This window comes from Alosa pseudoharengus, unplaced genomic scaffold (genome assembly GCF_046254945.1).
Source record: "Alosa pseudoharengus isolate Yale_2024_CS ecotype anadromous, Long Island Sound unplaced genomic scaffold, YU_APseudo_1.1 YU_APseudo_1.1_scf_15, whole genome shotgun sequence".
NCBI classification, from domain to species: domain Eukaryota; kingdom Metazoa; phylum Chordata; class Actinopteri; order Clupeiformes; family Clupeidae; genus Alosa; species Alosa pseudoharengus.
In genome coordinates this window covers 1,173,412-1,189,901 of record NW_027468620.1, presented here as the reverse complement: position 1 = coordinate 1,189,901, position 16,490 = coordinate 1,173,412, and the positions used below count along the sequence as shown (strand labels likewise).

The following is a 16,490-nucleotide window of genomic DNA, read 5'->3' as shown; positions in this document are numbered from 1 at the left end:
TCTGGAAATTCACAATTTCGTCGCCGTTTAAAAAAAAAAAACATAGTCCAGTATTTCTTTTGAAATTGAAATGAAGTTGTATGGACTGGACTATGTTTTTTTTTTTTTTTTTTAAACGGCGAAAGAAATTGTGAACTTTCCCCTAAAGATGGCAGCAAAGATAACAACATTTCCGGAAAGGTACTGGCTTGATGAAATTCATTCTGGACTCTATCCGACCACATAAAGACCTCGGGATACTTCGGTTTGGCTTTAGGGACCCTCTACTCACTACCACGTAAGTGTAATGTTGTTTGGAACTGTAGAAGAGGTATAAAAATAGCGTTTTGTAGTGGCGAAATAATATGCCCTTCTCACTTCCACGCTAACGAGTTTTGACTAAAAACGGTAACATCGAACTTTCTTAAAACACATCCGAATGACATGATTTGGATGTCAACTCAACGTATGTACTCCCAATCATCCGTAAATTGATCTAAAGTGCATTTTACTCCGGATAATTCCTATGTTACAGCATGTGCCCATCTCAGCAGATTGCCTCAGTGACATCCGTTCTGCAACAAAAGAGGGTGAGACACCGCAGGGTCTCATTGATATCATACAACTGGGATGGCCAAAGAACAAGACAAAAATGTCAAGTGATATTAGGCCATACTTTTCTTTTCAGGATGAGCTGAGCTACTAGGATGGAATAGTGTTCCAGGGCAAACGGGTTGTAATACCTGATGCACTAAGGAGAGACATCAGTTGCCGCTTACATTCCTCTCATCTTGGGGTAAAAGCATGCCTACAGAATGCTAGAGAGTGTGTATACTGGCTGGGCATGAATGACCAGATCAAGACTTATGTAGCCAAGCGCGATATTTGCAGGTCAGCAGATTATAAGCAACAAAAAGAAACACTGATCATACATGATATGCCTAACAGACCATGGGCTAAGGTACGGACAGATCTGTTTTCTTTTGATGGTAGGGACTCATCTCATCACTGTAAATTACTATTCAATTTTTTGGGAAATAGATTCTCTCTCAGACACAAAATCTACAACTGTGATAAGAAAACTAACAAGGCAGTTGCAAGACAAGGTATCCCTAACATTGTCATCTCGGACAATGGACCACTGTACACCCCATATGAATTTCAATTCAGCCAACGTTGGGGATTCCTGCACATGACCTCGTCACCTGGCCACCCTCAGAGCAACAGCAAAGCAGAATCAGCTGTCAAAACAGTCAAGAGGCTTTTGCTCAAAGCTAAAATGGCCAGACAGGATTCTTACCTTGCTCTTCTTGAACACTGTAATGCACCGTCACAAGGCCTGGACACCAGTCCAGTACAAATACTTCTCAGCCGCCGCACCAGAACACTGCTGCCCACAAAAGCAAGCCTTCTACAGCCAAAAGTGGAACAGGCGCAGAAGGGTCTGGAAAGTAACCAACAGTGCCAGTGTGCCTGCTACAACAGATCAGCCAGAGACCTAGATGCACTGAACCCAGGGGACTGTGTGCAAACATAGCCATTTGAATCCCACACAGTCCGGAGACTAGGCAAGGTACTGAGGGTTGTAAATGCAAGAGTATACAATATTCAGCAGCAAGTAGAGTAAGTAAAAGCAAGTAGAGACTGTTATGCCTCCACACACTGTCCCTGAGACATACAAAACCACAGACACAAGTGACAGACATACCTGGTGACAAGGACTCACCTGTGATCACTAGAGCTGGTCGCACAGTGGTGAAGCCATAACGCTACAAGGACTTTGTGACTTAATAATTAATACAACATAGAAAACAAAAAAGGGGAATGTTCATGTATGAAAAAAATCAAGGTTGATTGAATGTATGAAAACAAAATCTAATGTTGATGTATACAACATGTTCTTTTGGTAATGTACTGTATGTGTGGATACAAGGCTGCTCATGCTCAAATGTTAATGTATTTGAACAACCCTCCAGAATTTATATTTTGAATTTAGAATGCAGAACTGTGATTTAATTTTTTGTTTCAAATGCAGCGTATATATTTGAATGTTAACAGTTTATTAAAAGAGTAACAGAGGAAGAAAAGAGAAATAAGAGAATGGATGTAACAATGGAAATTGTTGTTTACTCAGACCTGTTTGTGTGTTGCACCCTGAGGCTGAGACTGAGCAGGTTAGACTGCTATATGTAATAAAGCATTGCCCAGTTGGGCTCAGAATAGATATTCCGTAGTCCTTTTTAGTGAACAGGAGCAGAATATAACACCCACTATTTCTTCACAATTTGTCTCAATCACATCTGTCTGAAGTTTCTTCCAACCAAATTTTATTGACTTCCAATGAACTTTCTGAGGAGTCTGAAAGATCACATATGTCTGAATTTCATATCAACTGAAGTCCAAGGACATCTGCTGAACTCTTGGTCCAGTATGAGTTCAAAAGTTATAAGAGGTTATAAAAAATATGTAAAAAATGCAAACATTTCAAATTGTCCGTCTTTCTGTTGAGCAGAGCTAATGCAAGCCAAATGGGTATTATGTCTGGCAATGTCCCCACCAGATATTTAGCCTGGGTGTTCCCATGCTGCCTTGCGCGCGATTTGATTCACGCTGCTAAGGCAGCCTGGAGACCATAGAGCAAATTTTCGCCTGAGATAGGGGACCAATCACAGAACAAGGGGGAAAGCAAGACGATGATGAGCTATGCACAGACGCATTTGATAGACATCCGTTGCACCCAATAAACGGATCTGGGCAAATACGAGAAAATGAACGTTTGGTTCCCAGACCACGTCTCATTGAGAAGTGGTGGCGCTAGCCAGGCTACCGGATATTGTGAATATTTGATGAATTCAAATATGGTCACCACAGCAAAACAACTCATTCAGAAATGTTAGTGGGCGCTATAGAGTTCAGTGGACACACTGAAGGTAAATGACCAAAGAATTGTAGCATTAGCGGGGCTCTCGGTGAGGATTATATCACCGCCACGCGATCAAAAGTTCCAAAAAACCTGTGCTTAATGGCTGTATCGCAGGAGGGTGGGATGTATTTCTGGATGCCGGAGGGCTTAATCTAGTAACTCATTGACTACTGACCAAGTGATTCAGTTCCAAAACTCCCATAATCTGGAAACTGGCGTGGAAAAGCGCTGCCATCTTTTTCCACGGTCTCTTATGGGAGTGTTGTCTTGTCACTCTGTTTTCTCTACCACTCTGGCCTAGGGGTGCATACATCTGTCTACTAGTATGCTTGGTCTGTGTCTTACAGAAGCTCCTCGTACATATGGAATATTCTATGATGGAATGTTCGGCTACATTGTAACCTTTGAGTGAAGAGACTATGGCTGAATCACAATCTCTCCCCTCACGGACTCACATACTTCGATGCGCGTTCGCAAGTGTTTAGGGCTGTCCCACTGCGAAATTGTGAAGTCCTTGAGGGCTCGCTCACACCCTTTTTGTGCCCTTTCTGTAAGTCTGCATCTATGCACACTTTACTCAAGGGAATTACCTATATTAGCATTCATAGCATTGTGACGTGAAACACAGAGGCTGGGACCTTGAAAAAACATCAGTAAACAACTGGCATAAAACGGATATAGAAACGTGTTTGCAACTGTTTTCAATGATAGGTCACAGGTGCTGTCCCATCCCTGTTCCATTAGCATTTTGAACCCTTACACCCTCGCAAACTTGATCACTTACGATGGATGTCAGTTAAGTCTTTGAGGGTTCAGGGCTTAGACCTTAGGGATGAGATTGAGGGTGTTTTCATATAGAGTCCCTTTTAAAAGAACCAAACTCATTCACTAAAAGGGGACCAGAAAGTGGACCAAAACAAAAGGGACTCAGTTCATCTTGTATTCACATTGTGAGTTCATTTGAGAAAGGACTCTGATCTCTTTCTGGTGCACTTCAGCTCTGATGAGGCCTCAGTTTTCTTCCTGTTTACACTATAGCTTCTCTCAGACCTTACTGCTTTGGATTATGGGCTATGTAGTTGCTCTGGGTTAGTTATGTATTTTCATCATCATTATTATCAGGTTGAAATAATTAGCACAATCCATGATTGGTATGGTGGTTTGTTTCATAAACATACAGCGGGGAAAATAAGTATTGAACACGTCAACATTTTTTTCAGTAAGTATACTTCCAGTGAGGCTATTCGCATGACATTTTCACCGGACATTAGTATTAACTTAGGTAATCCACACATATATAAAAATCCAAACATCAATGTCTAAAAGTAGAGTTATGAGTAAAAAAGTGGAATGGCACAGGGAAAAAGTATTGAACACGCTAAGAAAAAGCAGTACACAAAGGCAAGGAATGGCAAGGAACAAACTGGATTTCATCAGTAATTAGAGAAATTATCCCTCCTATCTGTGCAAATTGATATAAGATGGGTTAGTACATACTGGTGGGCTATAAAAAGGTTTTTTGTTACCAAGGTGTCACACAAGAAACATTTCATGATGGGTAAAAGCAAAGAGCCCTCCCAAGACCTTTGCAACCTTATTGTTGCAAAACATATCAATTGGACTGGTTACAGATGCACTTCAAAACTCCTGAATCATCCAGCAAGCAGCATTGGAGCCATTATCTGCAAGTGGAAGGAACATCACTGCATCATCAACTGGCCATGCACAGGATCTCCTTGCAAGATTTCTGACCAGGAAGTCAGAAGGATAGTCAGAAGAGTAGCCCAAGATCCAAGGACCACTCAGAGAAAGCTCCAGAAAGACTTGGAGGCAGCAGGTACAATTGTTACAGAGAAAATCATAGGTAATACATTCCACCGCCATGGCCTCTATGCACGCTCATCCCGCATGACTCTATTGCTGAAGAAAAACATGTCAAACCTCGTTGAAAGTTTGCTACACAACATTTGGACAATCCTATGAAATACTGAGAGAATGTATTCTGGTCTGGTGAGAGCAAAATTTAACTTTTCGGATGTCTACATACACACCATATTTGGAGGAGAAATGGCACTGTGCATCACCCTAAAAATACCATACCAACAATGAGGTTTGGAGGTTGTGGCATCATGGTGTGGGCTGTTTTTCATCTCATGGTACTAGCAGACTTCATTCAGTTAAAGGAATGATGAATGGAGTCATTTTGTTCCGGGAGAATCTTTACATCCACCAGGATGATGAGGATGAGACATGGCTAGACCTTCCAGCAGGACAATGATCCAAACCATTCAGCAAAGGAAACTCTCAATTGGTTTCAGGGAAAGGAAATCTAGGCCCTGACTTCAATTCAATTGAACAGTTTTGGACGTTAACTAAAGATCAGGATTCACAAGAGGGACCCCTGGAATCTTCAATATTAAAGGACTATCTGTTTAAAAGAATGGGCCAAAATCAGCCAGAATACTGTGACTGATTAGTTTTCGTCATACAGGAAATGCCCTGAAGCTGTCATTACGAATAAAGGCTTTTCCACAAAGTATTTAAGAAATTTCAGCAGGCGTGTTCAATACTTTTTTCCTGTGTCATTCCACTTTATTACACATAACTCTACCTATGGACTTTAATGTTTGGATTTTTTATATGGGTGGATTACTATTATTAATAGTAATGTCTGGTGAAAATTTCATGCAAATAGCCTCATTGGAAGTATACTTACTGAAAAAAATGTTGACGTGTTCAATACTTATTTTCCCCGCTGTATATTGTTTTCTGAAATATAATAGCCTAATATTTTCAGAATGAATTCTGATCTGAAGTTATTGCAAAGATCCTTTTGAACTGTCAGTCAACATGCCAGCCAAATACATTTTCTAATTCAGTGGTAGACTGATTTGGTTACTGTTGCTATGTCTAACAACCTTTAGCTAACGTCACAAGTTGAGTTTAGCTCAAGTGAACAGCAGCCTGTTAAATGTGCTGTACAGTTTTTCTTGTATGTATGGAACCCTGGAGAGGTCATTGCAAGATATTTTTATTGTATATCCAGAAATCATGCTTTCATTTTACTAAATCGTGCACACGTGTTACTAAAGTGCGCTCATTTCACTAAATTGTGCTCTCATTTAAATGTTTGACAAATTTGGGCACAATTTACTAAAAGCGCACAATCTAATAAAATGAGACCTCAATTTACTAAAAGAGAGAACTAGTAAAACAAGCACATTATATATACAATCTAGTAAAATGAGACCACCATTTAATAAAAATGAGCGCACAATTTAATAAAATAAGTGAACATTCTCAATATATTAAAAAATATATTGCAATGACACCTCCCGGGTTCCGTACCTATGGAAGCCCGTTTGCGCCACATAAAAAAAAAAATCTGATCTATGATATCTCATTATTGTGAGATACTATCTCGTTATTCTGACATAGTATCTCATTATTGTGAGATAGTATCTCGTTATTGTGAGATAGTATCTCATTATTCTGACATAGTATCTCGTTATTGTGAGATAGTATCTCGTTATTGTGAGATAGTATCTCATTATTCTGACATAGTATCTCGCTATTGTGAGATAGTATCTTGTTATTGTGAGATAGTATCTCGTTATTGTGAATTCTTAATGTAAGTTATTTACTTAGAACCACTGTATTGAGAGTGTTGTCAGAACCGTGATGTTTACCAACACGTAATGTTAAGAAACGAATGGCATTTGTTGATGTTTATCAGCATTTTTCGTTGGTTTCCTTAATCAGTAGTTCAGGCGCCTCGAACAAACTCCAGAGCTAATGTTAGCCTGCTCCTGCTGCATGGGGTAGGCTAGTATAGGTTTGCTAGCGCGCATAATGTGTAGACTTGATGGAAACTGTATATTTCATATAGTCACAATGGGGTAATGATGTTAAAAACCCCTGTACTGTTCCTGCGATGTCACAAAATCATTCAAATGTAGGCTAGGTTGACGTTGTGTTGCCTTCAGCCTATGCCTATGAGGTGATGTTAGCAGTATCATGGCATGGACAATAAAGGTCAGAAATTGGTGGACAACACTCTCTATACTAAACGAACTCTCAATCTGAGTTCGTTTAGAAGGCTGAAAGGGACCAAGTGTGATTCATCTCTTCACCTCAGTGCTGCTCGGAGACGTGTGTCGATCAATTTAAAACACTAGTCACACGTCAGCACAGGTGCTAAATGTAGCACTAATCAACTTCCATCTGCATGAAAACATTTAACTCACAAAGTAGAAAAAAGACGTTTTTATAAACAGAAATTACATTTTGTGTGGACATATTGTTAAAAACCCCAAAATGTATCAGCACATTGATTAGTCGACAGTGCATGGAGGCAGTGATTCGGAAACTGTGCCATCACAAACACTGGTGTGCTTGGGTGGGTAAGAGCCATATGTGTTTAGTGTTGAAGTCTTTCTTCAATGAGTAAGACTTGTGTACTAGAGCCCGACCGATAAAGGATTTTGAAGGCCGATACCGATACAAATATTTGTTGATTTAAAAATCCGATATTCCGATATATCGGCCGATATATATATTTTTTTTTCAGAAACGCGCAACAAAACATTAACAGATTTCCCTAACATTAGTTATTTGTAGTTATTTATGATTATTGACTAAAATAATATGATAATGCATTTCAAAAACAAACTTGTTTATTTTTAAATAATATTGTCACAGAGGAACATCAAAATATAAATAAATTTAAGATATGAAACTTAGTCTTTTGAACAAAAACACAATAACAACAACAACCAAATCAAAGTTACCAGTATTAAAAGACTTAGTAAGCTTCATAAATATAACTTTGAACTAAGACTTAATAATTACAAAAAATAATGATGACATTATTACTATCATCATCATTTGTATTATCATTAAACAAGATAAAGGTTTGAGTGTGCGTGTGTAATAATTGCACGTCTAACTTACATTTTACAATGCAGGGACTGTAACTACAGATATACTAGTTATAAATCATTACTTTATTTAGGCAGAATAAGTTCGTTGTGGTTTCCAAGCTCATTAATGTTAACGTTAGCGGTCTTCCACTGATATTCATGGCATTAGCTAGCTTTGTGGTTAGCTAGTCTATGATGAGCCCTAATTTAGCAATGGATAACGTCATACTGCAAATTGTAAAACATACGCTTTCAAAACAACAGGCCGGGGAGAGATGATACGTCTCACTGCTATAACTGTCACGCTATTAAAGAAATACATTTTCAGTCACATTGTCAAAAGTTAAAAGGACAGACAGTCAACTACACTGTAACAACGTAACGTAATTACTAGCTAATTCCGCTTCACTCTCGGCTTATTTAACAGCAGCAAAACTGGACATTGTTTTCACGAATTTTGTCATGCTTATTTGAGTCAAGAGAACTGATGGGAATGTTCTTTTAATTGTTATTTCAAGCAATGTATGTCTCGTGACCAAATCACCATGAACACACTTCACTGATGATCTCACTCGCGGATAACTGGTTCTTTCTGCCCGACTCTGGCTGGATCAGCAGGTTGCAGGATGTGTGGCGCGTTATACACGAGTGTTGCCAGCAGGGACGGTGTAGAGTGCCCTCTGGTGGACAAACTATACAACGCCAACACTCATGACATGGTTGAAGGGTGTTTCGTACGTTTTTATTTTATTTTTAAAATGTTCATTTATCGGCCATTATAAATGCCGATACCGATAGTTTGGAAAATGCCTAATATCGGCCGATAATATCGGCCCGCCGATAAATCGGTCGGGCTCTACTGTGTACGCTCGCTCTCCTGTGCGCATGAAAACTGTGTGCGTGTTGTAGATTTCTTTGTAGTAGCCTACTTTCTGCTTTCCTTTCGTGACCTCATCACTTCAATATGTTATTGACTTTATATAGAGAGGGTTTATAGAGGGTTTAGAGAGAGATCCGTGTTTAGCTGCACCACTAAAACAATAGGCTTTGTCAGTATACTTCTAAAATTCTATTCAGGGCTACTTAAAACATCCGGGGCTGAAGCACCGGCAAAATGGCCTGTTGACGTCCATGGGTACAGTCCAACAATGGATTCTGGCATCTATCAAGACTGCTAAAAAGACTGAATTTTCCAGACTGATAGTCTTACCTTTTACCTTTAAGTTCTGGCAGCAGCCCAGCTATGATAGCTGCCAATCCCATGGCTCCCTCCATGTCAACCATGGATCGTTCATACTCCTGAAACCTCAGCATAGCGACCAGGGCATCTTCCTCTCTGTGTGCGAAATAAGATTGTCAATGTTTTTAGAGCAGTAATAGCTGGCAACAGTAGGTATACTGTATGTAGATAGAAATGTGTGAAGTATTTGTACATACATACAGTGGATAATTGTCATTGGATGAAAGATCGGCACCTTCAGCTTAATCTCTTAAAAACTGAGCTTCTGGTGTTTCCAGCTAAAACAGCTATTCCCCTACAGATTAACATCCATCTTGACTTACAGTACCCTCCAGAATTATTGGCACCTCTGCTAAAGTTCACTAAAAACCGGTATAAAAAATAATCTTATTTATTGTGATCTCACAATGAAAACAATTAGGAAAAATCCAACTTTGAAGGGAAAAAAAATATTTTGAGAAAAAGGAAAATCTCATAAATAAATAAATATTTAAAAAAAAAAAAATATTGTTCCTTTGTATCGCAAAATAATTTCATCCACACAGATATGCAAAAACAGCTGTTGAAGGCTATGGATGTTATGTAACATCCATTAAACCAATGAATGCCGTTCCCTTTAATGCCTTCCCAAAAAGGCAATTGGGTCATGTATGAAACAGGTGCAATTTGCATCCACAACATTTGATGAGATGCATAAGGCACAAACTAGAGCCAAAGTGTGTTTCTAAAGCCTAAAGCTAATAATTCAAGGGTTCTTGTAAACATTAGACAATGCTATTTTTAAAGAGTATCACACTATGTTTAACCATTTTTGTGCATGGCCATGTCAATGTGTCCGGGTTGACCGACATGACATTAGCATCTAAAATATCATGCAAATGTTATATTCTTATCAAACTTTTGTTATTTTCAGATTTAATTATATTTTAGGATGACATAATAAAATCATGTTTTGGATTATATTATAAATAGATGATAAAATATTTTATGATTTCCCTTGGTTTGTTTTTTTCCCTTGGTTTGGTCCCTTGGTTTGACTTACCACCCTGTCACATGAACTTGTTTTGTCTGTAAATAGCATACTGTTACTTGAAATGAAATCACATTTTTTAATAATATCTGCTTGTAGAGCACCCAAGAACCTAAGCTGAAAAATACTGACATTCTTTTATATTGTTAATTTGTTGGTTTTTCATTATATGAGGGGGCCCATCAAGCTTAACCGAACCACCCCGTCACGCACATTAGACAGGAATAACTGTTTTTCATTACAGTTTTAACACTATCATTGCTAAGCATTGCTAAGCTCATTTCTAATTGAAAGCATGTATGTTAAGTCAATAACTTGACTACGTGGATAACTAGACCCATTTTATCATGAAATGTACCACCCCGTCTTATACCACCCTGTCAGATGTCTCAATTATATTTCAAAGTGAAAAAACAAATGTATGCCTTTTTAAATCGTTTACGATTCATCACACACATAAAGATAATCTCAACCGATAATCTTTTCTTTGATCGGAAGCACGCAACATTCAAAAAGGTGGAAAAAGATGATTTTTTTGGAGGGTGATCATGTCTTTAATGCTGTGGATAAATTGAAAAGAAGTTTACTTTTGAAGAAATTTTTTAAAATTGCATAGTGGAAAAGGCACCCATTTCATAGAATGACCCAATTAAGAAGCTCCAGATAGTACAAAATGCAGCAGCGAGGGTTTTGAAAAAAACTAAGGTCTCTTAGTGCAAAGTCTGAAGCATGATCAAGTGCATGATAATCAGTGCATGATCATTAAAGGCGTGTCTGAATCAAAATATGCTATCTTGACAACAGTGACAACTGTCTCTGCGCTAGGCACACAGTTCAAAAGAGTTGTTCATATGCTTCTTAATTAGTCATGCGTGTATATTGGGTGTAACATCCATTAAACCAATGAGAGTGACACGAGCAAGGAGCGTTGGTAAGTGTTGGTATTTTAATGACCAATTAGCATATCTCTGCAGAAGGAATCTGCTTGTGATTTGGGAAAAGCCCGTAAAAGTCCTGGCAGGAAGCATACATAAGGATGTAGATCCAGGAATGCACTAATATTTTGTTCGTAGTCCAGTTTGCAACAATTATTAGTTAACACTAAGTTGTAAACACTTCGGAAAAAAATATTAAAAACTGGATATACCAAAAAACGTTGATGTAATCGCTTCCTGTCAGGACTTTTACGGGCTTTTCCCAAATCAGGGAAGAAACGTCGACACAGCGGTATAGTAGCAGATGCAGAGGCAAGTGTTATTTAAATAAACTCCTTAAAACTCCTGGTGCACTTACAAACTTTCTAATGCCGCGATATTGGACTAAAGGTCATAGTTGTACTACTGTAGAGGTTTCGTACCATTCAGGGCATTATTAGTGGGGTAATTTACGAGATAAAAGTTGGTTCCATTATGACTGCAGAACGTCATTAGTTTCTGACAGAGCTACTCGACCAGGGTTCGACCAAGGGAAAAAAGGTTCTGGGAGGGTGTTTGGCTCGGGGTCATGGTGCAAAGGACCTTAGGGTGAAATTACTCCGAACCATCGCTTTAAGGCGAGACACTACAGGTGAATAGGGTAAAATGTTAAAATAATAGACATCACCATGAAACTTCCTCAGTTGATTACTTACACAAGTATGAACAAAAAATGTATTACAAGTTTTTGAAATTCGAATGTTTAATTATGCAAATTAGGCATTATCTCATTAAATATGTGCAAATTTGCATATATTTTCGGTAGATAGATCTGAACATATGATAAAGCCAGGTACAAAATAATTTTTTCATTTTGTTTGCATACAAGATAAAAATAAAATTACAGAGGGATTTCAGGATATCTGCTTTCATTACCTAGGAAATCAGAATATACTGTCCATAGCCTTAAAAAAACGATTTTTGCCATATATTTTTGAATAAAATGTCACATAAATCAGGCCAGAAATGATTTATTAACAAATCCCTCTGTAAATATCTTCAGAACACTGCTAAGTGTATATCTGGAAAGTTTGGTGTACATAGGTGCTACATAGGCTGAGATGTTTCTACTGGAAAATGAGAAAAACTCAATTTGAGAAAACAGCCTTGGAACACAGCCAAGAGATTCCGTTCTCAGCCTAGACTCGCCTTTGAACTTTCGCTATTGTTTGCGGTTACAAAGGAAGTGTCCATATTTGGATAGCACAAGGTCATGCAGGAAAAACAGAGCTTTCCAACGGTACTACACATGTTATGTTTTGTAGCACGGTCGCGGTAGAGCATGGAACGTTAGAAGACTAACTTTTGGTGAATTTAGGAGAAATATACAGGCGCGAGTAGACAAAATGTAATGAAATAAACACCTAAATGTGTAAATCGGGCTTTGTTGTTGTAGAAGTGTGAAAGAATATATGCTAATGTAGCAAATTAGCCCAAAATCTCAAAATTGACCAGTGCATGAAAAAACGATGTTTTCACCTGCCGTGTCTCGCCTTAAACAGTTCAAGCTGAATAGCAAAAACCGAAAGTGGTCAGCGGAAGAAGAAGAAGAAGCCTAGGAAGAACAGTACAGTGCATTTTTATTAGAGATGCACCGATATGGAATTTTAGGGCCGATAACGATAACCGATATTTATTGGTTTGTTGTGGCCGATACCGATACGATAACCGATAATATTACTCTTGAAAAAAAATAGTGAAAAGCGATTTGGGGAAAGCATTTAATAAGCATAATTTTATTTCAGTAATTTTACCTACCACCAAATGATGTACAGAACTCATAATAGTCCTCAATAGTACAGCAGTCAACATAACAGTAGCCTAGCCCTACAGTATGTGTGGCTCCTTTAAGTGAACCTGACGTCAGTGAATCGCGAGTGAGTGGCTAGAGAGTATGAATCGTTTTCATTTAGGACTAAACACTCATAAACGGCTCAGCTGGGAATAAGCTACAGTATAGCGACCAAATCAGAGTTTGTGAGGGAAACTTAGGTTTAGTTTCAACTGCGGGTAACTGAATAAAACTGAATAAAACTCCTCAGACTGTATCTTATGTCCGTCTACTCTGATGCGCACAACCTGCTGCAGCAGAAATGAAAGGGGTTAGCCCCGAAGGTTTTAATAACTTATTATGATGACCTGTCTGGAACTGAAGCAGGAATGGTTAGCATATTTCTAGGTAATAATACAAAACCCAAGCTAAAGTAATGCAAATATAATACTAAAACACAACTTAGAACTAGGCCTACTTATGTACTCGTCCCACTAACGAGTTTGTTTATTTGTTTCCCCGACCAGAGCGGTAAAGTGCAAACACATCAGCACAAGACGACTCTAGATAGGGCTGAGCTCCGCTCTGGTAAGGTTAAATGGCGGATCATTCACGAGAGGATTTTGAGATGCACAGATTCCCAAATGAACGCATATCCACAGATTTTGTTAGAGTGGTGAAATACATTCACACCGCTGACATTATATTGAGGAAAAAGTATAGCCAACCAAGCTCAAGTAGCTCAGTGTAGCCAGACGGACCTTACGTAGGCCTAAATTAGGACTTTAAAAAATATCGGCGCAAATTATCGGCCAGAATTCTGTTATCGGACCGATAATAATATTTTAATTTTTTCAGTTATCGGCCAATAATATATCGGCTGCCGATATATCGTGCATCCCTAATTTTTATGCACTGTAATAATAACTAGACTGCATTTCCGGCGGGAACTGCGAAAGTGTGCTTGCCCTGGTCCGGTCACCAACGTGAGCAGACAGTGGCATACGCTATGCTGAACCTGGCTTGATCCAGGCATTGTAACAGTGCCTTTCAGTGTTGGAGCAGTGGCAATATCTCAAAAGCTCTATGAGAGGGCTATTCAACTATTGGCTTGCGGGTTGAATGCGGTTCGTTGGATTTTACCCTTGGCCTGCCTTCGAATTTAGCTTCTATGACTGAGATCAAATCAATAAAATAAAATGACAGTATATTTTCATTTTTTCACTTATCGGCCAATAATATATCGGCCGCCGATAACGCTTCATTCACACAGCAGCATTATTAAATTAATCTGTCACCATATGCCTATGCCTACGTTTGCAAAGAAAACATTTTAATTTGATTCACATGAAACGTTACATTTAATGTACATGTTGACAATGAGTAGGCTAGTTTTGGTTGTTGGTGGTGTTATTGCATCCCTTAGTTGCCTACAATGCAAGTTCCCTCGCGATTGGAAGCTCCTGTACACAATAGTAGATGCATTTCAAAACATCGCGTTAGGAGTTAGGAGTCCTCGCCACTTCTTGTCACAGACTTAGGTGCTACTTTTAGGGCTAAAGTGCTAAATAGCAGTCCTAAAGTTACACGTGACGAAGTTACGAGTGCAAGCATCTCATATCAAATGACCATGGCATTACGCTAAACAACATAAATCCCAATAACAACATACATATATATCAGTGGCGATTGCTGCTCTTTGGAACAGGGGAAGCTCTGATAAAACTGGTCAATTATTAAATTAATATTAAGGTGCTATATTGTTCTTTGAGGGCAAAAATTATCCCAAAACCCAGAATAGGCCAAACAGTAGGCTATAGAGTTGGTATGGCATCATGTAACCTACACCGTTATATAGCACGCTACCTAACTTAGCTAGCCTGGCGGGCCATCCTATATCATTAAAATGTATAGTCTGGAATCGACCCATTCACCTCGCTTAATCCAAGGGGCGGGCAGAGAATTGTCTTTCAAACTGCCTAGGCATGCAATAGGCCAGCGCTACGACCATATCCGTATCCGGTCGGCAAAACGGCAAATACATCCTTCTTCGAAAGGAATGACTTAAGTGCATTGTGTTGCTCAACTTTCAAAGAAAAGCACAAGTCCAACTCCTCCAAAGTTGACGCCAACGCTGATTCAAACAACCGCTCTTCGTTCGCCATAGCCACCTTCCTTGTTGTTCACCGTCGTAGGACTGTCATCATCCTGTTAAGCCCGCCTTAAGACTCTCTAACAAAATAGAGCGCTGTGATTGGATGACGTCCACGGCGTCAGCCAATAGAAATTCCTATGGTTTGATACTAGACGTACAGGCTGAGCAAATTAATTTGCCGCCGCTAGGGTGCGTCTAGATTTCTAGGCTATAACTTAGCCTAAATACATAACTGAAACAAAAGCAAGTCACAAACTCTGTAACTCCACATTACGGTTTTATTTACAGTATGCTATTTACAAAGACAAATAGAAACCGACTGTATTGCTCCCAAATTATGAGAATTTGAGCTGCAACTTGCCTTGCCTCTTGACTTCACCTGTCAACACTAACGTTAACGCATCCCTTGAACTTGAACCACTTCCTGTCAGATCGCGACATATGCTGTCAATCAAAAAGAGTCCAGCCCTATGACGGTTCCTCCAATCATAATACAGAAGCTCGGCGTCCAAGGCAAAGATTGTTAAGGCGAAGCAAGATACTTCGTTGTAGTTCATGTCTATGGGCGCGAAATGGGGATCGAATCCTGTCTGCATAAAGAGGCGTGTCGATGACGTATTGATGAGCGTACGTTGCAACCGGCCAACAGCAGCGGCATAAATAACCGGCACACACCTGATATAAAGTCGATTTTCTCCAGACTGGAATGCTCAAAAATGCTAAAAATGTACCTGAAATGTTTAGAAGGGTTTGAGGATCATGAAAACGTGCCCAAAATTCACATTCTTAACTCTATAGAACCAAGACCTTAGCATATGTGGTAAAATTCTGAGCTATGCCCATAGACTTCAATGGAGCAGGGGATTTTGACCCCCCCTCGTGCGATCCGGGTTCCCGGAAGTGGCTCCTGATGAAATATCTTGCTCCGCCTTAACAATCTTTGTCCAGGCCATCCCACTGTCCCATTCACTCCCAGAGACGCTGGGAGAGGGAGTTAAGTCATTTAGAGACGAATGACCGCGTCACAGTAAGTGCATCATAACAAAGGGACGCCAGACCCTCTTGTAACAACTGTACAGCTGTACTCAGTGATACTGCAGACTCGTAAAAGTAGTTGGAAAATAAGGCAGAAAAACGACAAGTTTCCTCATGCTGCTTCCTTATGTTGGAATATGCAAAAATGTACAAACAATCAAGAGGAGGCCTTCTTGTATGTGATTTCTGTAACAGTGATACTGCAAACGTGTTGATAGCCTATTGTTTTTATGCTGTAGCCTAGTGTAAAGCATGTCACACAGTAGCCTGGCCTACAGAAAACACTTTGATGTGATATAATGATAACGTGTATGCCTACAATGGTTTATTAAACATCATAGTCATTTATTTAGTCAGTCATCATGTTCATGTTAATGAATAGGAAGGACATCTAAACGATAGCCATAAACCAACATTTCGTGCAATATCTGCCGTGAGTCCCTATGCGTGAGTCACAAGCT

At 39.2% G+C, this 16,490-nt stretch overlaps 1 protein-coding gene across 1 annotated transcript in view; it reads right to left on the bottom strand.

Annotated features, from left to right (window-relative positions):
* LOC143124796 (L-threonine ammonia-lyase) overlaps positions 1–16,490 on the bottom strand; it is an 83,678-nt gene that overhangs the window by 22,200 nt on the left and 44,988 nt on the right. The window contains exon 8 of the mRNA XM_076286493.1: positions 9,035–9,160. Within this exon, the coding sequence (XP_076142608.1) occupies positions 9,035–9,160 (126 nt within the window). The remainder of the gene's footprint in view (positions 1–9,034; positions 9,161–16,490) is intronic.